A 20,921-nucleotide genomic window follows, 5' to 3' on the forward strand; every position below is an offset into this window, starting at 1 on the left:
TTGATGAAATGTATATATGAGGTTTATGAAGGAAGTAGCAAGTACACTTTCTAGCAGTATAGGACTGATTAAAGTAACAGCGGTTCAGTGAAAGCGGCACTGGAGTTTGGTTTCCTGTGGCTTTCATTCATAATGACTTTCACCCACATGGGTTCCCTAACGGCTAGCTGCAGGGGAAGGAGGAGCCCTGCGCATATCTCATGTACCTTGTTACCTTAAGGAAATGCATTAGAAACAAATTATAGCAATGCTTTTTTTAACGTTAGTATGGATTGTGTAGTCTGTGTTGAAGAACCAGTCAATAGGCATTGGTTATTTAAAATTGGGTCAGATAATACATTCTTCTGAACTGTGCCTGATTAAGATGGCTGTAAGCCCTATGTTACAGTGAAATAGTATGTTTTAATCGATGTAGAACTGCATGTGCTTGTATGCATAGCATGTAACTTAGGTAACTTGCAGTGTCAGTTATTCTAAGCCTGTGTAAGTTTGTATTGTACATAAAAAGAGTATATCCTTTGAGTGCCTGCTCATATTCAAAATACAGACAAACATGGATACTTGTGCACTGTAAGCAATCAAGATCATACACGTCTTGCCCTACCAGTACCTCTTTGTTTTAGTTGCTGTTCCCTGCTGAAGTGTATTGTGTGGTCTTCAGTTCCTCTTGGATGGCCTTGGCAAGATGAAGTGCCTCCTTGCTCTCTGGATTGCTGTGGAGTTGAGGATTATCAGCCATCCTGAACAGGAGACTTATTGCTGGCGTGTCTCAAGAATGCTCTTCCCTTCATGTGTTCATCTTTGTCATCTTGGCAGTTACCCTTGAGGTTTGGTCAAGGTTTGGTATCAGCTCTGTGGAATTCATTCCCATTTGAATGGAGCTGGATGTGGTTTATAAAACAAACAAACAATCAGAAAAAACCAGAAGAGGCCTCATCATCCCCCGGTTGTATTTGCCTGTCAGCAGAGAGCTTTCAGAAGAGCTTCCTGACTCAGAAATGCTTTTTTGGTCATCTGCTCTGGACTTTGAAAGAGATTTACCCAGCACTGTGTGTTCCATCCCATCTGCCAAGGAGCTAATTGTTCTCCAAGAATCCTCGTTGCCTCTGCAAGCATTTCCACTGGTACTGGCTGTTGCACCATTGGTATGTAGGTCGCATGGAAGCGTAATCCTGCTAATTCTGCATCTTTCTGTCAGCTCTCGTAGTCATGCTGCTTTTTCCTTCTTTGGTGTCAGGGCTCTGGGCTTGCTTGCCTGAGGTGGGGCCATCTTGCATCTGCAGATGGTTCATCTTGGATGACAGGTCCTTTATTTTTAGGAGACTTCATTTTCCTTCTGGTGGCCTCAGGTTTCCATGCTGTTCTTAACAGTGCATCTGGTATGGGCCAGAGTTTGGCTTCACGTTCTGCTAGAGACTTTGGCTCAGTGTCTTTCACTCTTCTTACCTCTACCTCCATGTCCATCCAGCCACAGGTTACAAGAACTCATTGTAGCTTCAAGAATGCTCAGAATCTGAGTGTTTTTAATGGGCACAGCTGTTCCTCCTGCTCGTGATGAATAAATGGCACACGATGCTCCGAAGACCTTATGGGAAAGATTGCTCAGCTTTGGCTCCCCAGTGTCTTTGGTATGTGGGTTACTGTTCCCTTTTGGATATCCTCCATCATCTGCAGGCAAGTAAAATGACTCTTCCCATAACCTAGGCTATTGTGGACCCGCTTGAAGATCTGTGGCTAGGCTTTTGTCTCATTGAATCCTTCTGGCCTTTGAGCAAATAAAAGTATCAGGTTTTCTGGGGAATTCTTCTTCTGACATTGTGCTCCCTTATCTCTGTGACTCTGTAACTAATGTAATGCTTCAGCAATTTAGAGGGGGGTGGAAAAAGCAAACAAAATCTGAAACCTGAAAGGCTAGATCTTACTGGTTTAAAAAACAAACCAAAACAAACTCAAAACTGGCAAGTCTCTAACTGGATTGGCAACTGTTGGACTACTTTGGCCCACTGTAATTTCCATCTGAATAGCTGAAATTGGCATTTCTGGGCTTGTAGTAGTTTGTCCCTATAGTCTAGAGAGAATTAAGCATCTCTGGCTGAAGTTATACCATGTCTAGGGTCTTGCTATGGTAGATGCCGGCTTCCTACTCCATAGCTGTAATTATAGCGATGCAGTGACTGTCCTCACTTCAGGTTTTGACTTCCACAGAAGCTGCTGTTCACTGTGCAGGATCTCTTCTCTGTGGAAGGTGAGCTTTTTAGCTTAATATCTAAGAAGGTTTCAAATGCACAAAAAAGACTGTCAAGCAATCCTTTGGTCTTTAAGGACTGCCAATGGGATTCTAAGTAGTCAGTCTGTACATCACACCTACACTGGAGAGCATCAGTCTACTTCATCCCTAGCTGTTCATCCCCATAGGCTGGAGGATACCTGTGTGGGATTAAAGCAAATCTGTTACTGCCTAGACCTTGTTTTCCAGGCAGCCTCTTCCCAGCTATGCCAAAGAGGTACAACTCACTACTTCTGTCTCTGCTTTCTGTGTTTCTTTCAGTGGCACAATTTTGTTAGGCTGGGTGCTGTCTGTGCTGGACACCAGAGATGGAAGGTGTCATGACTCTGTCTCTCAGCTTTCCACTCTTTGCTTGCTTTCCTGATCTGTTTCTAGGGATTCTCCTAATGAAATCTTACTCTTGCTGTTCTCCGAGTGACAGAAATAGTTTGTTCTAACATTAAATGTTAATGTTTAAACTATGACTGCGCAGGACAAAGCTGCTCAAATGTTCCAAGTGTCTGTCTTGTGTCCCTAGCCATGATACTGCAGCACAGCAAAAGTGGACATAGTGTGCTCTACCTGGGCTTGGGGCTGTTTGGTGGTATCCCATACACGGTGCTGAGATCGTGGACAGCTGGAAGGCAATCTGAACGCTCTGGATATGCTTTCATCAGAAGTGATGGCTTTGCTCACTTCACGAGATCTCAGCAGCAGTGAATACGAGCTCTGTGGTTGCTGTCTGCATGAGAATTTTCCTACTGAGAAATTTGTGGCCCTGGCTGGAGTCATCCCCCATGGAAAAGTGCATATGGACACTAGAGCCCCGAAGTCCAGCTGTTTGAAGGCAGCAACCTTTTGCTGGCTGTTTGTCATCATCTGTCTTGCATTGTTTCTTACTGACAAGAGGTCGATGCACTCCAAGTTTCCTGACTGTTAAGTTTTTTTCAAACTAGAAGTATTTTGTGAAATAAAATAGCCAATACTTCTCTTGCAATTGAGGTTTGAAAAATGTTAATATTCTTCATTGCATCACCACAGGTGCAATTATTTCCAATATTGGCAATAATTGGAAATACATGATTTCAGTATGTTTTAACCAAAGCCTAGGAAAGTGTATAGCATATTGGTATAAACACAAATTTTAACACGCTGAAGCTCTGATTGGCATGTCTTGCTGCTCTCTTTCATTTTTCTAATGGGTAAAGCTATTTACATGTTTGATCCCATCTGTGTATCATCTATGTACTTCACTATAAGCAATGCTGAACAGACTGTGATATTGCAGGCCTGAGAGTATCATGCACAGATCTTGTGTTTAGAAGATGATAGGTGGGAGTCAAGCTACAGTGTGAATATTTTATTAATTCAGTAGCTCTGGGTTAATTTTAGACTTGTGCTTAAAAATGGCTTTGATTAAATCTGCTGAGATAGCCCCTGACACTGCAGCTTGCTAGTTAGTGTGTGTACTGTACTGCTAGTCTGGATGTAGTCCTTCTACGGTACTTTATTTGGATGCTCCAGTAATGATGTAAATAAAGTATTAATACAGTTGATTTGCTTGTTCCTTACTATTGTGATTACCTCTGATTATATTCTGTATATCTTACTTGTCATGGCTTTAGTAATTCAGAAGCAGTATCTAAACGGAGTGTTTAGCTTTTCATCTCTAAAGCGGAATACCTCAGACTTGAAATTGAGTACAGACTGAATCCACTGACCTGTACAGAAGCAGCCTAATACCTTTTCAGTATTACTTTAATAACAGAGGTTATTAGGGGGTCTAACTGCTATTGATTGGATTTGTTTGTCCTTGTTATAATATCTAAAGGACAGTCTTCATTATCATCTTTGTCTCTGATTATGTGCTATGGTATTATGGTGAAAATACCATTCTGTAACTAGCTGACATCTTTTTATGTTGCTGAGAGGCCAATCCCTTGACATTAATGCAGCTCGTTGAAAAATACCAGTTCTTTTTGATGATGATGTGCTAGTGTGGAAACTGGTTTCCCACTGTCATTTTCTTTGGCCCTAAACTATTCTGTGGCTAGCTGAGACTTCTGTGGCTTTTGCTGCTCCTGAAGCTACAGAATATTTTGGAAGAGAAAGAGGAGTCATGAAATCGTAGACATAAATAGTAAATGAAAGAAAACCAGTAAGAGCCAGGCAGAGGATTAATCCTGAAAAAACATTTGTGGAGTTGCATGCATGCCATCACTAATCTGTTACCTGTTTTAATTGCAAATGGGGGACTGTATCTATGATTCTTGCTTTAGCTTTGTTCTTCCAGTGCACTTCAAAATGGGTACACTTTACACAATGTGTAGTAGGAAAAAAGGATGTTGGAATAGTTGCTTTTTAAAGCTGTGACTGTCGGGATGCTTTCCTATTGCCAAGCCAGAGCTGTTTTACACCTCTGTAACTCTCCACCTCTTTTTTCATGCCAGGTTTCCTTCCAGCTATTTGGGAGCGGCCTCTTTAAAACAACCTCTGCTAAATGCTTATTCTGTTTGAGTATCTGCTGGAACAGGCTCTTCCCAGTCACCTTTAATGGGAACTTACTCAGCTGTAGTTCTAGGTTGTGTTTCTGAGTTTTCGCTTTCCTTTTTGCAGCAGGTAACTTGGAATAACTTGCACTTCTGCAAATTGTAAGACCAGAAGAGATGGATGGCTGCTCCTGGCCGCACTGACTATAGCCCATCACCATTTCCCAGACTAATAGTGCTGGCAGACATAATGTATTTACTCCTGCCAGGTCTGTCACTTGGGTGTTAAGACCTTGTATCTCTGCTAGTGGAAGGGATCACGTGAGTGTTCCCTTGTCCGGTTTACATTACATGAGTCAGGTTGCATCATGCCTGTTTAGTGATGTGTTAATGCTAACCTGGCCGGCTCTGCCTGGGGCTAATTAGGGAACAGTTTCATAATCCTTTTTGCTTGGGAGAGTTGTGGGCATGGTAGCTGCTGCCGCCTTCTTGAGTATCTCCTTTTCTGTTCTTCTGCAGCTCTCTATGTAAGATGGTCTTCTGCCTTTGTGCCCAGGCCTCTGTATGACTGTAAAACCTTAGCACTGTGATTTAGTTCTGGGGGTCCCCATCTCCCTAGGATGCTACAAAGATGTCTGGAGTGCCCTGATTGCTAAAGCTTATGGGGTATCTTTGTTTACTTAATAAAAAGCATGACGCTTCAGATGTTCCTGCTGGAAAGCTAGGACACTTTGCTACATACATTGAGACTGCCTCCAGCACTCTGGGCTTCTTAAATACTTAAAGTATTTACATTGTACTCTGTTTATTGGAAGCACTGGTTCATATTTTGCATCTGTTTCTGCCCCACCCATAGTTTTTGAGGGAGTTTTTCTGTTGTGATTGTAACTGCCTGATAAATTAACTGAACGGTGCTCATTCTTGGAATCCCTGAGAGCTTTTTTTTGATTTAAGTTTCAATCACTTTCTATTTAATATTTGCAGAATGTGGCTATAAGTTAAAGCATCTACTTCTAAAGATTTCATCAGTTTATTCCTAATAAATAATGTGCTTAGGGATTAGTTTAAAGATAACATTCCTAGCACTGACCAAACGGTGCAGATACAAATAATAACAATAAAATCCAAAGCAATCAGCCCTGTCTCTCTTACTGAGCTGCTTTTTTTTTGCCATTGCTGTCGCCATTTGAGCTCACTTGAATGGCTCACCTTACAGTCCCCTTCTGCCTAACCTTTTGAAATGCAAATAATGTAATTTTTGAGCTGTCCCGTGCTGCATATTTCTCACATATTAATATGTGTTCATTACCTGAACTCCACATTAATAGCCTAGATCTTCATAGAATCATAGAATGCTTTCGGTTAGAAGGGACCTTCAGAGGCCATCTAGCCCAACCCCCCTGCAGTGAGCAGGGGACAGCTTTAACTACATCAGGTTGCTCAAGAGCCCGGTCCAACCTGACCTTGAATGTTGCCAGGGATGGGGCCTCCACTACCTCTCTGGGCAACCTGTTCCAGTGCTTGACCACCCTCATTGTAAAAAATTTCTTCCTTATGTCTAGTCTAAATCTGTTCTTCTTTAGTTTAAAAGCATTACTCCTTGTCCTGTCACAACAGGCCTTGCTAAAAGGATTGTCCCCATCCTTTCTGTAGGCCCCCTTTAAGTACTGAAAGGCTGCAATAAGGTCTCGCAGCCTCCTCTTCTCCAGGCTGAACAACCCCAACTCCCTCAGCCTGTCCTCATAGGAGAGGTGCTCCAGCCCTCGGATCATTTTTGTGGCCCTCCTCTGGACTCGCTCCAACAGGTCCATGTCCTCCTTGTGCTGAGGGCTCCAGAGCTGGACGCGGTACTCCAGGTGAGGTCTCACCAGAGCAGAGTAGAGGGGCAGAATCACCTCCCTCGACCTGCTGGCCACGCTTCTGTTGATGCAGCCCAGGATATGGTTGGCCTTCTGGGCTGTGAGCACACATTGCTGGCTCATGTCCAGCTTTTCATCCACCAGTACCCCCAAGTCCTTCTCCGCAGGGCTGCTCTCAATCCCTTCATTCCCCAGCCTGTATTGATATTGGGGGTTGCCCCGTGCCAGGTGCAGGACCTTGCACTTGGCCTTGTTGAACCTCATGAGGTTCACACAGGCCCACCTCTCCAGCTTGTCCAGGTCCCTTTGGATGACATCTCGTACTTCTGGCATGTCAACTGCACCACTCAGCTTGGTGTCATCTGCAAACCTGCTGAGGGTGCACTCCATCCCCCTGTCTATGTCACTGATGAAGATATTAAACAGCACTGGTCCCAGTATGGACCCCTGAGGGACACCACTTGTCACCGGTCTCCATGTGGACATCGAGCTGTTGACCACTACCTTCTGGATGTGACCATCCAACCAATTCCTTATCCACCGAACAGTCCACCCATCAAATCCGTATCTCCCCTATTTAGAGAGAAAGATGATGTGGGGGACCATGTCGAAGACTTTACAGAAGTCCAAGTAGATGACATCCATTGCTTTTCCCTTGTCCACTGATGCAGTCACTCCTTCACAGAAAGCTACTAAGTTGGTCAGGCAGGACTTGCCCTTGGTGAAGCCATGCTGGCTGTCTCGAATCACCTCCCTGTCTCCCATGTGCTTGAGCATAGCTTCTAGGAGGATCTGTTCCATGATCTTCCCAGGCACAGAGGTGAGGCTGACAGGTCGGTAGTTCCCAGGGTCCTCCTTTTTTCCCTTTTTAAAAATGTGCGCAATGTTCCCCTTCTTCCAGTCAGCAGGGACTTCACCTGACTGCCATGACTTTTCAAATATTATGGAGAGTGGCTTGGCAACATCATCAGCCAGTTCCCTCAGGACTCTGGGATGCATCTTATCAGGTCCCATAGACTCGTGTACATTCAGGTTCCTTCATGAAATACATGGACCTAATTCTCCTATCTTTTAGCTTTAACTTGTGGCCTCCTATACTTTTCCTTTTCTCTTCTACTACTGTTTTCCTTTCCTTCTTTTTTCCCCAACTTCCCAGGCTGGTGAAAGGGCTTTACATGAAGTGGGTGATGGCCAGCCCTGGCTAGCCATGCATTTTTGATGCTCTCCTTTGCAGCCCTTTTTCATGGTGTTAGGGGTGAATTAATGTGTTTTTCTTAAGTTTTATGTTACTGGCAGTTTCCCTTGTTTCACAAGTCAGTTTACCCCTTTTCCCAAGTTCTCAAAATGAAAAGAAAAATGCATTTTCGCAACTTCTGTTACATAGCTAGACACATGTTATTTTTAAAGAGTTTTATAAGATCACTTTCTGCCTCCCTTCTCGGGGGTGCTTGCTTTGCTTCCATCATCTGCCTCTCTGGCTCCATACATGTGTCAGGAACACAGAGAATCTTGCAGGTCATGTGCCAGTACGGATTTCTTTTCTTTCCAGCACCTTTAGCTTTAGCCATGCCCTGTCTAGCTCAGAACTCTGTGCTATTTTTCTGGGTTTATTTCAGATTTGGGTAACTGGCCTCTTCTACAGCCTTATTAGCGCTAGGTTGCTTGGCTTGATTGTCTGATCTGTCTTTGCCTAGCCAGTTAAGGGGTATGAAGCTAACAGCTAGTTCAGAAAACTTGCGAAGAAAGTTACATTTCAGCGGAGACCACCCATCTTGTTCCCTCAGAGTCACAAACAAACAGAAAATTACTGCAGATAGCTGATCTTTTTGAAATTCCCTGGCTCCTAAATTCTGCCTCAGGTGATTTGCTTTTCTTGTGGTTTAAGGGATCCTTTGATAATCATAAAACGATTTTTCTTTAATTTGAGGCTATTGTCCAATTTCCTGAACTGTAAAACTGGATGGCCTTAAAAAGCTCACAGATGAACTGGGTGGATGCATTATAAAGCAAAGCAAAATGCTTTTAGCCACACACACATTTACTTTCCCTCTTTCATTGCTCATAGTTATTTTCAGAGAGTAATTTTCCTTAAGCACAAATGATGAAGTATACGTACATGAGTGTTGTCACAAAATAATTGTTGCCCTTAAGTTGCCTCTTGGAGTGTCTGCGCAGGGGTGACATTCATACTCTTATAATCACTTCTTGACTTTAGCTGGGGGATTAAAAAACACCTGATTAAAAGCCTTCTGATGTTTTAACATGTCTTATGTGCTGTGAGACTGACAGCTCTTTTGCTAGAGGAGTGTTGAGCTACATCAGCTTCAGATATTGAATCCTGCCACCTTTTTTCTGGTGTTTGTGTAGCATCTCCAGGTCACATTTCTGAGGAAATTTCAGTGAAGTAAACTGTTTAGCTGCTAAAGTTGTTTTTTGTTTCTTCGGTGAGATGTGGTCAGTGCTGGTTTTGTCAGTTGTCTGCAGCATGACCCAGCGGGGCGTGCTCTGCTCTGCAGGAGAAATGCAGCCTGCCTCCTCCAAAGAGCAGTTTTCCCCTTACTTCTGAGTAAGGTGCTTTGAAGACAGATGTTCTTTATGGCCTATTTTAGTCTGCTGCACTGAGACCATGCTTTAGTGGACCTTCAGAATAGGTGTTGTATATCACTGCTGAGCTGTAACTCTCTTCTTCAATTCATAAGCGTAACAGCATCTATTTAAGGCAGGAAGCTGGAGAATCTGCCTATACAGAGTTTAGGGTGTAGCCATCTAATTGCTGCCATGCAACAAGAAAAAATTGCCAAATTAAATTTGATTGTTTCAAGTATTCAATTTTTTATTCCATGACAAAAGTTTTTGTAAGCAGGCTTTTTTTATTTTAAAGCAGTCTATTCATTTTGTAGTATATTCATTTTATAAGGATGGTGACAGCTGGGAGACTCCTTTTCCAGCCAAGTGGTAGGCTGGACTGTCAAACCCAGTCTGCTGCTGATCAGGACAGGTAAGAAAGGTTGTTCTGAATAACCAGAACACCTGGATAGTACAAGAAGATAAGAGGTACTCAACTATATACGGGTTTTCAGTGCAAAATGAGAATTGCTAGGAGTTGTTTCATTGTAGTCCTGCTGAATCCAGAATAATTTTTGCAGAATAACTGGACTAATCCTGCTGTATACTCCCAGATATGTAGAATGCAATTCTTATACCTTATAACCCTTCCTGAGCCATTTACCCTATAAATACAGCCCCTCATCCCTCTTCCCCTCCAGGTCTTGTTGCACGTGCCCCAGGCATCCCCTGCCCTAGACGTAGCCTGAATCCTGCTGGGTGCTCTAGTAATTGTGGCAAGAGTTCTGACAGAGCCTGCAAGTTGTGTAGCCTCCAACAAGTGGAGAAGTGTCCAGCAGTGCTGCCAGGAGGAGGTGAATGGCTGCGAGCTTTGACCAGTTGTGCAGAGCTCTTACAAATCTTACTGTCTTTGAGACTTGATCTTGTTTGTCAGACCTGATTGAAATTGGCCAACAAACATGGGAGAGATTAGGGAGGCAGATGCATAATGTGAGCTTAAGAAAATGGATAAAAATCATGTAATAAAAAACAATGATAAGGGTTTCTTCTAGTTAAGGAGGAAAATTTCTATGTCTTTTTGTCTGCTTTTCATTTCAATGGGAAGCGAGCAGTGTCGTCATCTTATTTTTTGTTTTGCTTATTTTTGTGTGGGTACACTTTTGAGAAGCTACTTGGCAGTAAAGCCATTTTCAGTGAATCAGTCTCTTATGTGGAAAAAAAACACCCAAAAAGCGACATTGCACATAGCTATAAATGGGAACTGATGTCTCTTATCCCTGAATCTCCAGGCAAACCTTAGTGACTGTCATTAACTAAGCCCCTGTGTTATAGGTAAACAGTAACATTACATTTTTGCATTATTTTTGTGTTATGGTAGGCACTGTGATATTGCAGAGAAAGGAAAAGTTTCAGGCCTGAAGAGCTGGAGAGCTAAATATCACGTGGAGGTGGGTTTCTCAGGGCACAAAGCAGACGTGTGATCTGTAGAGGAAGGAATAGCTTCTCTTTTAAATGAAGATACGAGTTTTTAAGATGATAAATGCATTTTTACTAACGGCATTGCTGCTTCAGCTCATTTCACAACCGATTTGTCATCAGTTGTTCAAATTGATGTCTATTTTCTTGTATTAGCTTAGAATTACGATGCCAGCAGTACTGGTAATGCAAATCGCAGCATTTCAGACTTAGTGCTGTGCTTGCTCATGGTGAAGTCATGACACAACTTCAACACTGATCATTCTCTTGCACACGGGAACATAGATCTCCCTTGCTTTTTCTTTCATATGCAGAATATCTGTTGTTTTCCCCTATTTTTGCTGGGTGATTCTCAGTAAATCTTCGCACGAACTGAATGATAAGAAGGGAATGCTGCCACCTGAAAGGATCACTTCCTTTTGCTTTTTAATATTGAAAGTGTTGTTATTCCCTCACTCCTTTTGCAATGACTTTTGCTCAGACACTAGAACAAGGTGTGGGGCTGAAATCTTCTCTGTTCTGCATGATTATGGCTTGTTTGCAACTCCTCCTATTCAGCAATAAGAGATGTGTACTTAACTTGTCTTTTGAAGGATGTAGAAGCTCTTTGTGGCAAAAGTCAGATCCCTTCTATAAAAAGTTCAGCTAAGCACATACAGCATAAACAAAACAGGATATAACATAACTGCTGCGTAAGACATCATGCATAGCACTAGAGAGCTATGGGACCCTCCACACAGGTATTTTACCTTTTCCCTGGTGACTGTCTTGGTCCTTCTTTTCTTGGCAGTTTTGCATTTTATTTCTACTGTATTATCGTCTCCTGAGATTAATAGTGTTTTCTACCTCTTCATGCCAAAAAAAAGGCTGCTTGGGTGTGTCTCTTAAATTCATCATTGTTACACCTCAGAGGGTGATATTTACAAAGGTTGTAAGCAGGATATAGTAATTTTGGTGTAAATTTAAGTTTACTTACTGCTCATGTACATAGATAAGTGCATTTGCTTCTAAGGCAAATAAGTTATGATTATCTGGCAGGAATCCTTCCCAAGTGTCTGTAGTCTAAACTGGAGGGACTAGGTACTGGTGTTTTAATAACTTCTTATTTTACTTTTGTCTTATTTTTATAAATAACGGCCAGGTGTTACAGAAGAGGAGAGCGCTGCAGAACTGCAGAAAACAAAGACTATACCACCTGTAAACAGACTGACAGTGGATATTGTGGAACTGGAAGCTCTCAGAAAGTCTGTGGAGGACTTTTTCTGCTTTTGCTATGGTGGGTGCTTTAAAGTCTTCTAAATAGATGTTCTGGATTTCTAAATTTTTATTCCAGTTGGGAGGAGAGTACTGTATGATCTTAGCCTTCCAACCATACTGCTGTTAAGGAGGTAAGTTTAACTTTTAGTAGCCGATTCTAAAACATACACGTATATTGGATAGTTTCTTCTTGATGTGTTTTGTGGGATGCGATTTGAGATTATTGCACAGCCCATTTAGTTTTCTTTCAAGAAAGCTTCTGTATCTCAGTGGGTTCCAGTGCATGTTAATGTGAGCAGTACTTGGTTTCCTGTAGAGATTTGCATCTGCACCTTGCTTTAGCTCCAGTCCTCTTCAAAGTAAAAAGTTTTAAGAGGGACTTGTCCTTTTGCTAACTTGAGTGCTTTTCACCTCGAAACAGTCTCCTTTTTTCTTTCTAGGTAAAGCTTTAGGAAAGTCAACAGTGGTACCTGTGCCATATGAGAAGATTCAGAGGGACCAGTCTGCTGTGGTAGTGCAGGGCCTGCCCGAAGGACTTGCATTTAAACATCCAGCAAATTACGATGTTTCAACCCTGAAATGGATTTTGGAAAACAAGTCAGGGATCTCATTTGTCATCAAAAGGTTATTTGCTCTCTCTTGCACTGGTCTGTCCTCTTTGGTTTTGTACTTAAGTCCAATTAACTTGAATTTTTAATTAAATACATTGCAGCCTGTTTCTCTTAAACAGGAGTGCTTGCTCTCTCTAATGTTACACTTCCAAGTAAGTAATGATGTCTTTACTAAAGCTTTGGGTTTTTCTTTCCATATTTCCACACAGGCCTTTCCTAGAGCCAAAGAAACACCTAGGTAAGTTACTATTTACTCAGACTAAACAGAAACAGATCAAAATTTTAGTTTAGATAGCAATATGGATACAAGTTTTGGTTGTGTGGATAAAGTGGCAAACCGCAGAAATTCCTGGAGTGTGAGTTGCCTTACTTATGGAACTACAACCTTTTCCTTTATGCGTTTCGCCAGGAGCAACTAATTAGAGATAGAATTTGTTCTATTGCATTCTTCATCCTTTTACTGAGTTTAAATTTAACGTGAATTGGCTGGTATCCTAGGGAAAGGAGAAGTGAATAAATGAAGGACTGTGCGTTGCATTTTTAGAAGATGGCCAAGACTTTGCAGTGCTCCATGTTCCAATACATAGCTGATTTTGGCATTTATATCTCATTTTAAAAATTGATCTAATCTTCTGAAGTGCTTAGGTGTCGCAGTTCCTATGAAAGCCTCTATATATGAAAAAACTTGAGCTAAAGTGAGTTTTTTAAAACTCCGCAAAGATTCACTTCTAGCCTAGAAGAAACCCCTCCTTCTGTTCCTTTCATGGGATCATGTTGCTTTACTTGCAAAATTCGTATGTGTGAGGATTTGTTTTATGAAGAGGATGAAGCAATCTCCATAGGAATGTAATCAAAAAAGAAAAGTTTCACTTCAAGGTGAAAAAGTTGATGCTGGATTAGTAAAATTAGATGTGTCGTCTGTGCCTAGTAAGAAGACCAAAGAGTGGGAAATTACAGAGATTCTGGTAATAATATATATCTGTTGAAAAAGCAAGGCAGGTTTTCAGTGTGGTGAATGGCTTTCTATAAATATAATCTATTTGCGTCTAGCTGTAATTTAGGACTAAGCTGGAATCTCTGTAAGACAATCCATTTTCTTTTAGCAGAGTCTAGGTGGAAGATCTGTTTAACCTTGTTTCCCAAGATTTTCATTTAGCATCATGAAAGACAGCACTGAAAAGCATGGTTATATGCACATTTGAAGCGATTTTATACTGGTATTGCTTCATAGATTAATAAAGCAATTTAACAAGAGATCTTGCCTTCGTATCTGTGAATACGGAAAATATGCACATATGCTTGTAGAATGTGAACAGGTTTTTGCTTCATGAAATCAATGTTACATTTTCAATTTGTATTCAAGGTAAATGAAGTACAGGAAATTCAAAGATTGTCTTTTAACTTTCAGGAGCTCATATGACAGATCCTTCACATTCAATTATACCTCCAGGTGGAAGGTGAATTTAAAATAATGTAGTTTTTTTGTATCAACTATGTATTTTCATATAGTTTATCTTTCTCTTAATGTGCTTTTTCTGTCAAGCTGACCTTTGGATAACTTTTGCTTGCCTAGGATTATCAAAAGCATGAAGTTGAATTTTCTCTTTCTTTTGACCATTATTTGTGGGGAAACTGTTATGAATTAAACAGATGGCAAAGTTTTCCCTTGGTTTAATTAGCCCAATGAGCGTTTTAATTCACAGTCTGTCAGTCAGGGATAAGTTTGTCATGTTTTATGATATGAAAGTGATGGGGAACAGATGTAATGTTGCTTCTTTCCCCCTCCTCAATTAAAAAAATTAAAATACTTTTTTTTTGTTAGTAAATGAAGAGATGATGTCTGGAATAAATAAAAAATTGGCTAATGTGAAAACAGGGAGCAAAATGGCTAGTGTTTCTGTGCTTCTGTGTTTGCTTCTCATTAAATGGTAAACATGCTTTGAATATTGTATATGTCCCAAAAATGTAGGGATGGGAGATTCCTGGCAATTCCCTTGAGATAAATCAGATAAGCTAAGATGCAGGGTTTTTTACTTTTGTGTTCCTAGTTGGGAAACAAATACTGGGAGATTGACATTATAAAAAACGAATATCACATTTCTGGAAAGTTCCTCAAGCTTTACAGGTTGTCAAGTAAAATCAATGTGCTTGATTTGTTTATTTTTGTAGTTGTCCTCCTATTCAAGTGAAAACAGAACCAAACGAGGATTCTGGTATGTTCAAAATTTTGCCTTTATCTGCAAAAAAATAAACAGTCGATTTGTATTCAGAAGGCTGAATTTAAGCAAAGATAGGAAGCTCCAAGAAAAAAGCAGCAAAAAGACATCCTTTGTGAGAAAGAAAAACTTTTGTTTCGTTAAAAATGCCCACTTTTCAGTTGGCGTTTTTATCAAGTATTTAACTTTAGCCAAATGTTTCCGTTTCTAGGAGGAGGAGATTTGTAAAATTTTGTAGACTAAAATAATACATCTTTGTCAATAGTTTAGTTTTAAATGGAGAAAAAGAAAATCTTGGTTTTTATTTTGTTCTAGTTCAAGATCACTTTATACCTAATAGGGAGAGAAAAGCCTGGTTTATTTGTTAATATTACTAAAATATAGAAAATGTTAGAATGTCCATTTTCTAGCTAAAATGGAAATAAATAGCAAAACATGTTACTGATTGTTAAAAAAAATGGCCAAGCATTCCTAAGTTCCCCTGCAGGTAGGACATGATCCTGCAAGGCACTGTGATCTGCTTAAAGTGTATGCTTTGAGATAAAGGCATGAATAATCCCATTAAAGCCAATGAGATGACAGGTGTGCCTAGAGATAAGCTTGTGAATTTCCCTTTTGTTGGGTTGGACTACACCGCTCAGCAATTTGTATAAGAATTAAGTTTTTATATTTAGTCCAGTTTTTTGCTCCAGTTCTTTGTGCTTCACAACTTTAAACTTGTAGTTTGGAAACCCTTCATGGTTAACATTTAGCTTAATGTATGTGAAGAGTTAACTTGAGCTTTTAGTCAAGTCAGTCCCAGACTCTTTCCAGTGCTGCTTTCTAGGCATTTTAAGTAATTCTCCTTTTTTCAGAATGTTTTGAAAACATTTTAGGGAATACTGTGAAGGCTTATGGAGGGGATAGTTCACTTGAAGGAAGCCAAGAGCAGTTGAGGACCTTTTGTGTTGCTCCATCACCAGCACAGTTCGATGCAGACTGTTTCTGAACTTCGCTCTACAGAGGAGTGAGCAGGAGTAGATCTAGAAGTACTTTCAGCACAATGAGTGTTAAAATATATATTTTTTTTTGGCTGTGGTAGTGGGCAAAAAGGAAGGAGACCATTCTTCTTAATTCTTCAGATCCAAGGCAGCATTTGCAAGGATGCCTAGTTTGTAGGGAGGCATTTAATCCTGAATCCCTTCTGACGGTGACCAAACTGAAAGATAAGATACCAGCAGGTCACTTTGTTACCATTGTTTTAGCTCAGCAATTGTTTAGTGTCTCCACACCTGAAAATGGTTTGGGTTTTTTTGGTTGTGGGGTTTTGGTTTTTTTTTTTTTTTTCGTTTTTTGAATAGACACCAGCTAGGATCTTGGAGGGTGTTTTGTTTAGGTTTTTTTAAGAATCTGGTTCTTACTAGTTTCCATATTTGATTCTTTTGTTGCTTCTACAGGAATTTCTTTGGAAATGGCAACAGTAGCAGTAAAGGAGGAATCAGATGATCCTGACTACTATCAATATAATATTCCAGGTAAGGATACTAACTTTCATATGTGTTTATCTCATGGAAGGGTCAATTACTTAAGTGTTGCTCTCTTTGTGCCTCTCTTTTTATTCTTGGTTGTTAAACATGCATTTACTGAGCTCTGTTAGGATACAACATTTCCGTGCTGTCATTTAAATTATTCTGAAGAATACCAAAAGAGCTAAAGTACAACTTCAGCATACCCATATGTGTGTGTTTGGGCTGAAGGAGAAATTCCAGGAGTCTTTTGAACTTCTTGGGTTTTTTTCTGAGGGTCTAGTATGCAGACTAATTCCAGTGACCTCTTTAAACAGGAAATAAACCGTAACAATACTGTCCAGAGCACAGCTTGGATCTATCTTTTCTTTAGTTAAAAGTTGCAGTAACTTTTATAGTGTATCAGTCACTTTTCTTGTATGGAATGACCAATATGTGTCAAAATTGTATTGAAAGGTTTATATAGACAAAGCATAACAACATTTGTGAGGTCCATGACTCGGGCTCTGTGTATGTTTTAAGGTATCTCTCAGTTGTTTTGCCTCATCTCTAAGTATCTGGTTAATACTGCATGTTAACCTCAACTAGGAGTAAAAAAAAAAGGAATCATTGCTTCTGTAGGTTGAAATGAACAGTAATTAAGAAGTCCTGATTATAAATGGAGACATAAAATAACTAGAACCCTAAATTTATTATTTCAGCCTGTTTGAATTTGTCAGTAGGTTAATTGAGCAATACAAAGGAACACGGGCAAGCTGCCACGCATCTCTGAAGGATAGCTGCATATTCAACAATGAAGTGCAAAACAGCACATCCTTTCTGTCCTGGTTTCGTCTGGGATAGAGTTAATTTTCTTCCTAGTAGGTGGCGTAGTGCTGTGTTTTGGATTTGGTATGAGAATAATGCTGATAACACACTGATGTTTTAGTTGTTGCTAAGGTCTGCTTACGCTAGTCAAGGACTTTTCAGCTTCTCGTGCTATGCCAGGTGCACAAGAAACTGGGACGGGGCACAGCCGGGACGGCTGACCCAAACTGGCTAAAGGGATATTCCATAACCCTGGACTGGATTCCATGACATCATGCTCAGTATATAAACTGGGGGAAAGCTGGCCGGGGGGGCCACTGCTTGGGGACTGGCTAGGCATCGTTCAGTGGGTGGTGAGCAATTGCATCATGCATCACGTCCTTTGTATATTCTTTTGTTACTGTTATTGTTGTTGTTATGTTATTTTATGTTATTTTATTTTATTTCAATTATTAAACTGTCTTTATCTCAGCCCATGAGTTTTCTCACTTTTACTCTTCTGATTCTCTTCCCCATCCCAGCAGGGAGGGGAGCGAGCGGCTGGGTGGTGCTCAGTCAACGGCTGGGGTTAAACCACAACGCTTTCATTTTGTAATATTATATATTATTGAGATACATTTTTTTGTCCATGTTTAGACACAGAGATTCTCAAGATTATTTTCTAATGTGCTTTAGTAACTACATACAGGATTGTAGAATCAATATTCTCGTACTGGTGCGTCTCAAGTAAAGTACGAGCACTGCTCAGAGAGATCTTAACCATACGGCATAGCAGAATGCCACCGCTCAAGTTCAGAATTTGAAAGGGGAATTCTCTGGGGTTACGATTATCTTTTCTTCATATTTTTATATTGCCTAGCCTCAGGGGATTGGGGGGGGTTTACAGGCGTGATACAATGTAGTAAATAGATACTTTTTTTGAGACAACCTAATCATTGATCCTTCCAAAGCCAAGTCCTGTCATCTTTTGGCTTTTCAGTCCCTTGTGGCTTTCCATTTCATGCATAAAAACAATGTCAGAATTTGGCCAATAGCCCAAAGTGTAATCCAGTGCTGTTTGAAGAGAGTATGTACTGAAATTGCTTCCTTACAGAATAGTAACCCATTGTGCTGAGGCGTGTTTGAGCTAAAAAATCCTGTTTAGACAATATGCTTCCATAGTAAATGCTAAGCAGTGTGGATTTGGAGGGGGAATTTCTCTTGTCTTTTACAGAACTCTAAATTAAAATCTTGTGATTGTTGAAGAGCAATATGTATCTTTTTCAGATAAAATGGTGCTCTATTAATAATTCCCCCTTTTTCCCCCTCCAGTGTAGTCCTCCAAACTTGCATTTAAAACAAGGCAAAACCGAATATACTGCTAGAAGGGATGGGGTGCTGTGAGCTAAGAGAGATGTTATCATGTCATGTCATCCCTCCTTCCCTGGAGTAAAGCAGCTTCCCTTTCATTTCTTTGAGTTGCTGACACTCAGATTCACGCCAAAGGTGGTACAGAGAGCTATAAATTCAAGAGGCATAATGGGGGTTTGTGTGTGCATGATGGTGCTGTGCAGAGAAGTGAACCTTAGAAAAGTACAGTTATCCCGAGGTGTGCTCCTGAGGGATGATGCAAGTCTGCCCAAGTATTGCCTTTGTAGAGACGTGCTGCAAAATAAAGAAAATGGCTAGGGTCATAGTTCTTACTAAAAATACCCTACAGCAAAAGCCAGGCTTATCGATTTATGAGAACAAACAACTTAACTGTTAGAGAACAGCAATATGCTTGGGGCTTCCTGGAGAAAATGATTTACTGGTGAAATTTCACAGTTACTGTTTTTCTCCGAGTGTTTGCTTCCCGTCACAAATCCGTAACGCTGACCAAAGTTCTGTGTGCCTCGGTGGCATGTGAAATTCTCCCATTAATCAAACAGGGGGAAAATTTTACCTGTAGGTGGACGTTCTTTTAATCTCTTACTATTTCGCAGTAGGTCGCAGCATTTGGATGTCGCCATGAGTTAATACTGAATTACTACATTTAGAAATGTTTTAGCAGTACACAATAAGATGACTGAGAAATAGGGACTTTAGCCATCAAAAAACCTCATGTGGGTGTTTTGACAGAGTATTAGGGGCAATTTTCCGCCGGTGGGCACTAGCAGTATGGCAGTGGGTGGTTTTTTTGCAGTATCCTGGACAAACGTGAAGGTCACTGCAGTGTTAAATGCTTTGGGTGACACCAAAGACACCCTGTTCTGGAAGAAAGGTCCAGATTTTGACTGTTGACTAAATGAGGAACAAAGAAGCAAGAATACCTTAAGAAAATTCCTCGGGGATATGTACCATCTTCAGTCCTCTTAATCAGCACAGAGTAAAACAAAGCTTTTTGAGACATAGCCCAGCACAACTGAGTAACTTACTGACTAAGGACCAAACATTTCCTGAAAAAGTCATGTTATCCCATGAATTTTCTGGATGCAAGTCTTCAGTTACCACTGACGCCTCAAAGTTAAAACAAAGAACTGGAAGCTGAAGGAAAAAGCTGTAAACAATGTGTCCTGTTTGCCTGGTTCAGCTTATAAACTGCTGTCTAATGAACTGACTGGTTTTGCTTATAAACTGCTTAGAGTGAGTAAACAACTGTCTAACATCTTTTCTCTCTAAAGCACCATGTGGTTGAACAGTGCTGTCAGTTTTGGAATTTCTGGAAATACTAGAGTGAGGCAGATAAAATATAGGACATCCATCCAAAATCAAATGAGATTTAAAATATCTTCTGCTGGAAGAAAAGCCCAAAATGGGAAAGTAAACTGTGTTTTTATTCTCACTCTGGAATGTTGAAAGTCACAAACATCTTTCAGTGTGTCTCTAACAACAAAATATTTCTCCTTTGGAGATCTCTCAGAATACTAGAAGTAATGTCCATTTTAATGGGGCTAAAACTATAAAGCTAGTCTGGCAGTACTCTAACCTCCATAATGCAAGACTTGGCATGTAGATACTATCTTAAAGCAGGAAATTCCAGAGAGTATATCAAGAAAACCAGAAAGCATGATGTTGTGTTTCCTAAAGGCATTCTGATATTGCCCTGTGTCGTGGTTTAACCCCAGCTGGCAACTGAGCACCACCCAGCTGCTCACTCACTCCCCCCCGCCCCGCCACTGGGATGGGGGAGAGAATCGGAAGAGTAAAAGTGAGAAAACTCATGGGTTGAGATAAGAACAGTTTAATAATTGAAATAAAATAGTAGTAATAATAATTAAAAGATAACAACAGAAGAATATGCAAAGGAAGTGATGCATGATGCAGTTGCTCACCACCTGCTGACCAGTGTCCAGCCAGTCCCCAAGCAGTGGCCCCCCTGCCAGCTTTCCCGTAGTTTATATACTGAGCATGATGTCATATGGTATGGAATATGCCTTTAGCCAGTTTGGGTCAGCTGGCATAGCACGAGAAGCTGAAAAGTCCTTGACTAGCATAAGCAGACCTTAGCAACAACTAAAACATCAGTGTGTTATCAGCATTATTCTCATACTAAATCCAAAACACAGCACTATGCCAGCTACTAGGAAGAAAATTAACTCTATCCCAGCCAAAACCAGAACACCCTGGTAATTACATATTGTTCACATTGCTGCCCTCTGTGTAGTGAAAAAAAGACCAAAAAATGAGCATTGCTGACGATGCAATCCATGCAATCCATGAGATGATAAATCTGTTGCTTCTGCCAAGTGGCACAGGTTTGGCTGTGTAGCGTTAGGACATAATCTATTAGAAACTGAGGCTGAGGGATTTGAACTCAGTGTAAGTAAATGGTTTTACCACCATTCTTGGTTTTTGCTTTTCTTAGTAATGTGATGTGTATGTATCTGCCTGTAATGTGCATGACTGCAG

The 20,921-nt window shown here is 40.6% G+C and overlaps 1 protein-coding gene across 5 annotated transcripts in view; it reads left to right on the forward strand.

Annotated features, from left to right (window-relative positions):
- Nucleotides 1–20,921, forward strand: part of GTF2I (general transcription factor IIi) — a 79,482-nt gene that overhangs the window by 13,861 nt on the left and 44,700 nt on the right. For 4 of the 5 annotated variants that reach the window (XM_075720286.1, XM_075720284.1, XM_075720285.1 and 1 more), the window contains exons 4-9: nucleotides 11,797–11,931; nucleotides 12,353–12,536; nucleotides 12,733–12,761; nucleotides 13,932–13,980; nucleotides 14,693–14,736; nucleotides 16,176–16,253. In XM_075720286.1, coding sequence (XP_075576401.1) covers nucleotides 11,797–11,931; nucleotides 12,353–12,536; nucleotides 12,733–12,761; nucleotides 13,932–13,980; nucleotides 14,693–14,736; nucleotides 16,176–16,253 — 519 coding nt within the window. Of the gene's footprint in view, nucleotides 1–666; nucleotides 1,146–1,468; nucleotides 1,629–11,796; nucleotides 11,932–12,352; nucleotides 12,537–12,732; nucleotides 12,762–13,931; nucleotides 13,981–14,692; nucleotides 14,737–16,175; nucleotides 16,254–20,921 lie in introns of those variants that run through there. The other variant, XM_075720288.1, reaches the window with a different exon arrangement.

Source organism: Pelecanus crispus, chromosome 12, assembly GCF_030463565.1.
Source record: "Pelecanus crispus isolate bPelCri1 chromosome 12, bPelCri1.pri, whole genome shotgun sequence".
NCBI classification, from domain to species: domain Eukaryota; kingdom Metazoa; phylum Chordata; class Aves; order Pelecaniformes; family Pelecanidae; genus Pelecanus; species Pelecanus crispus.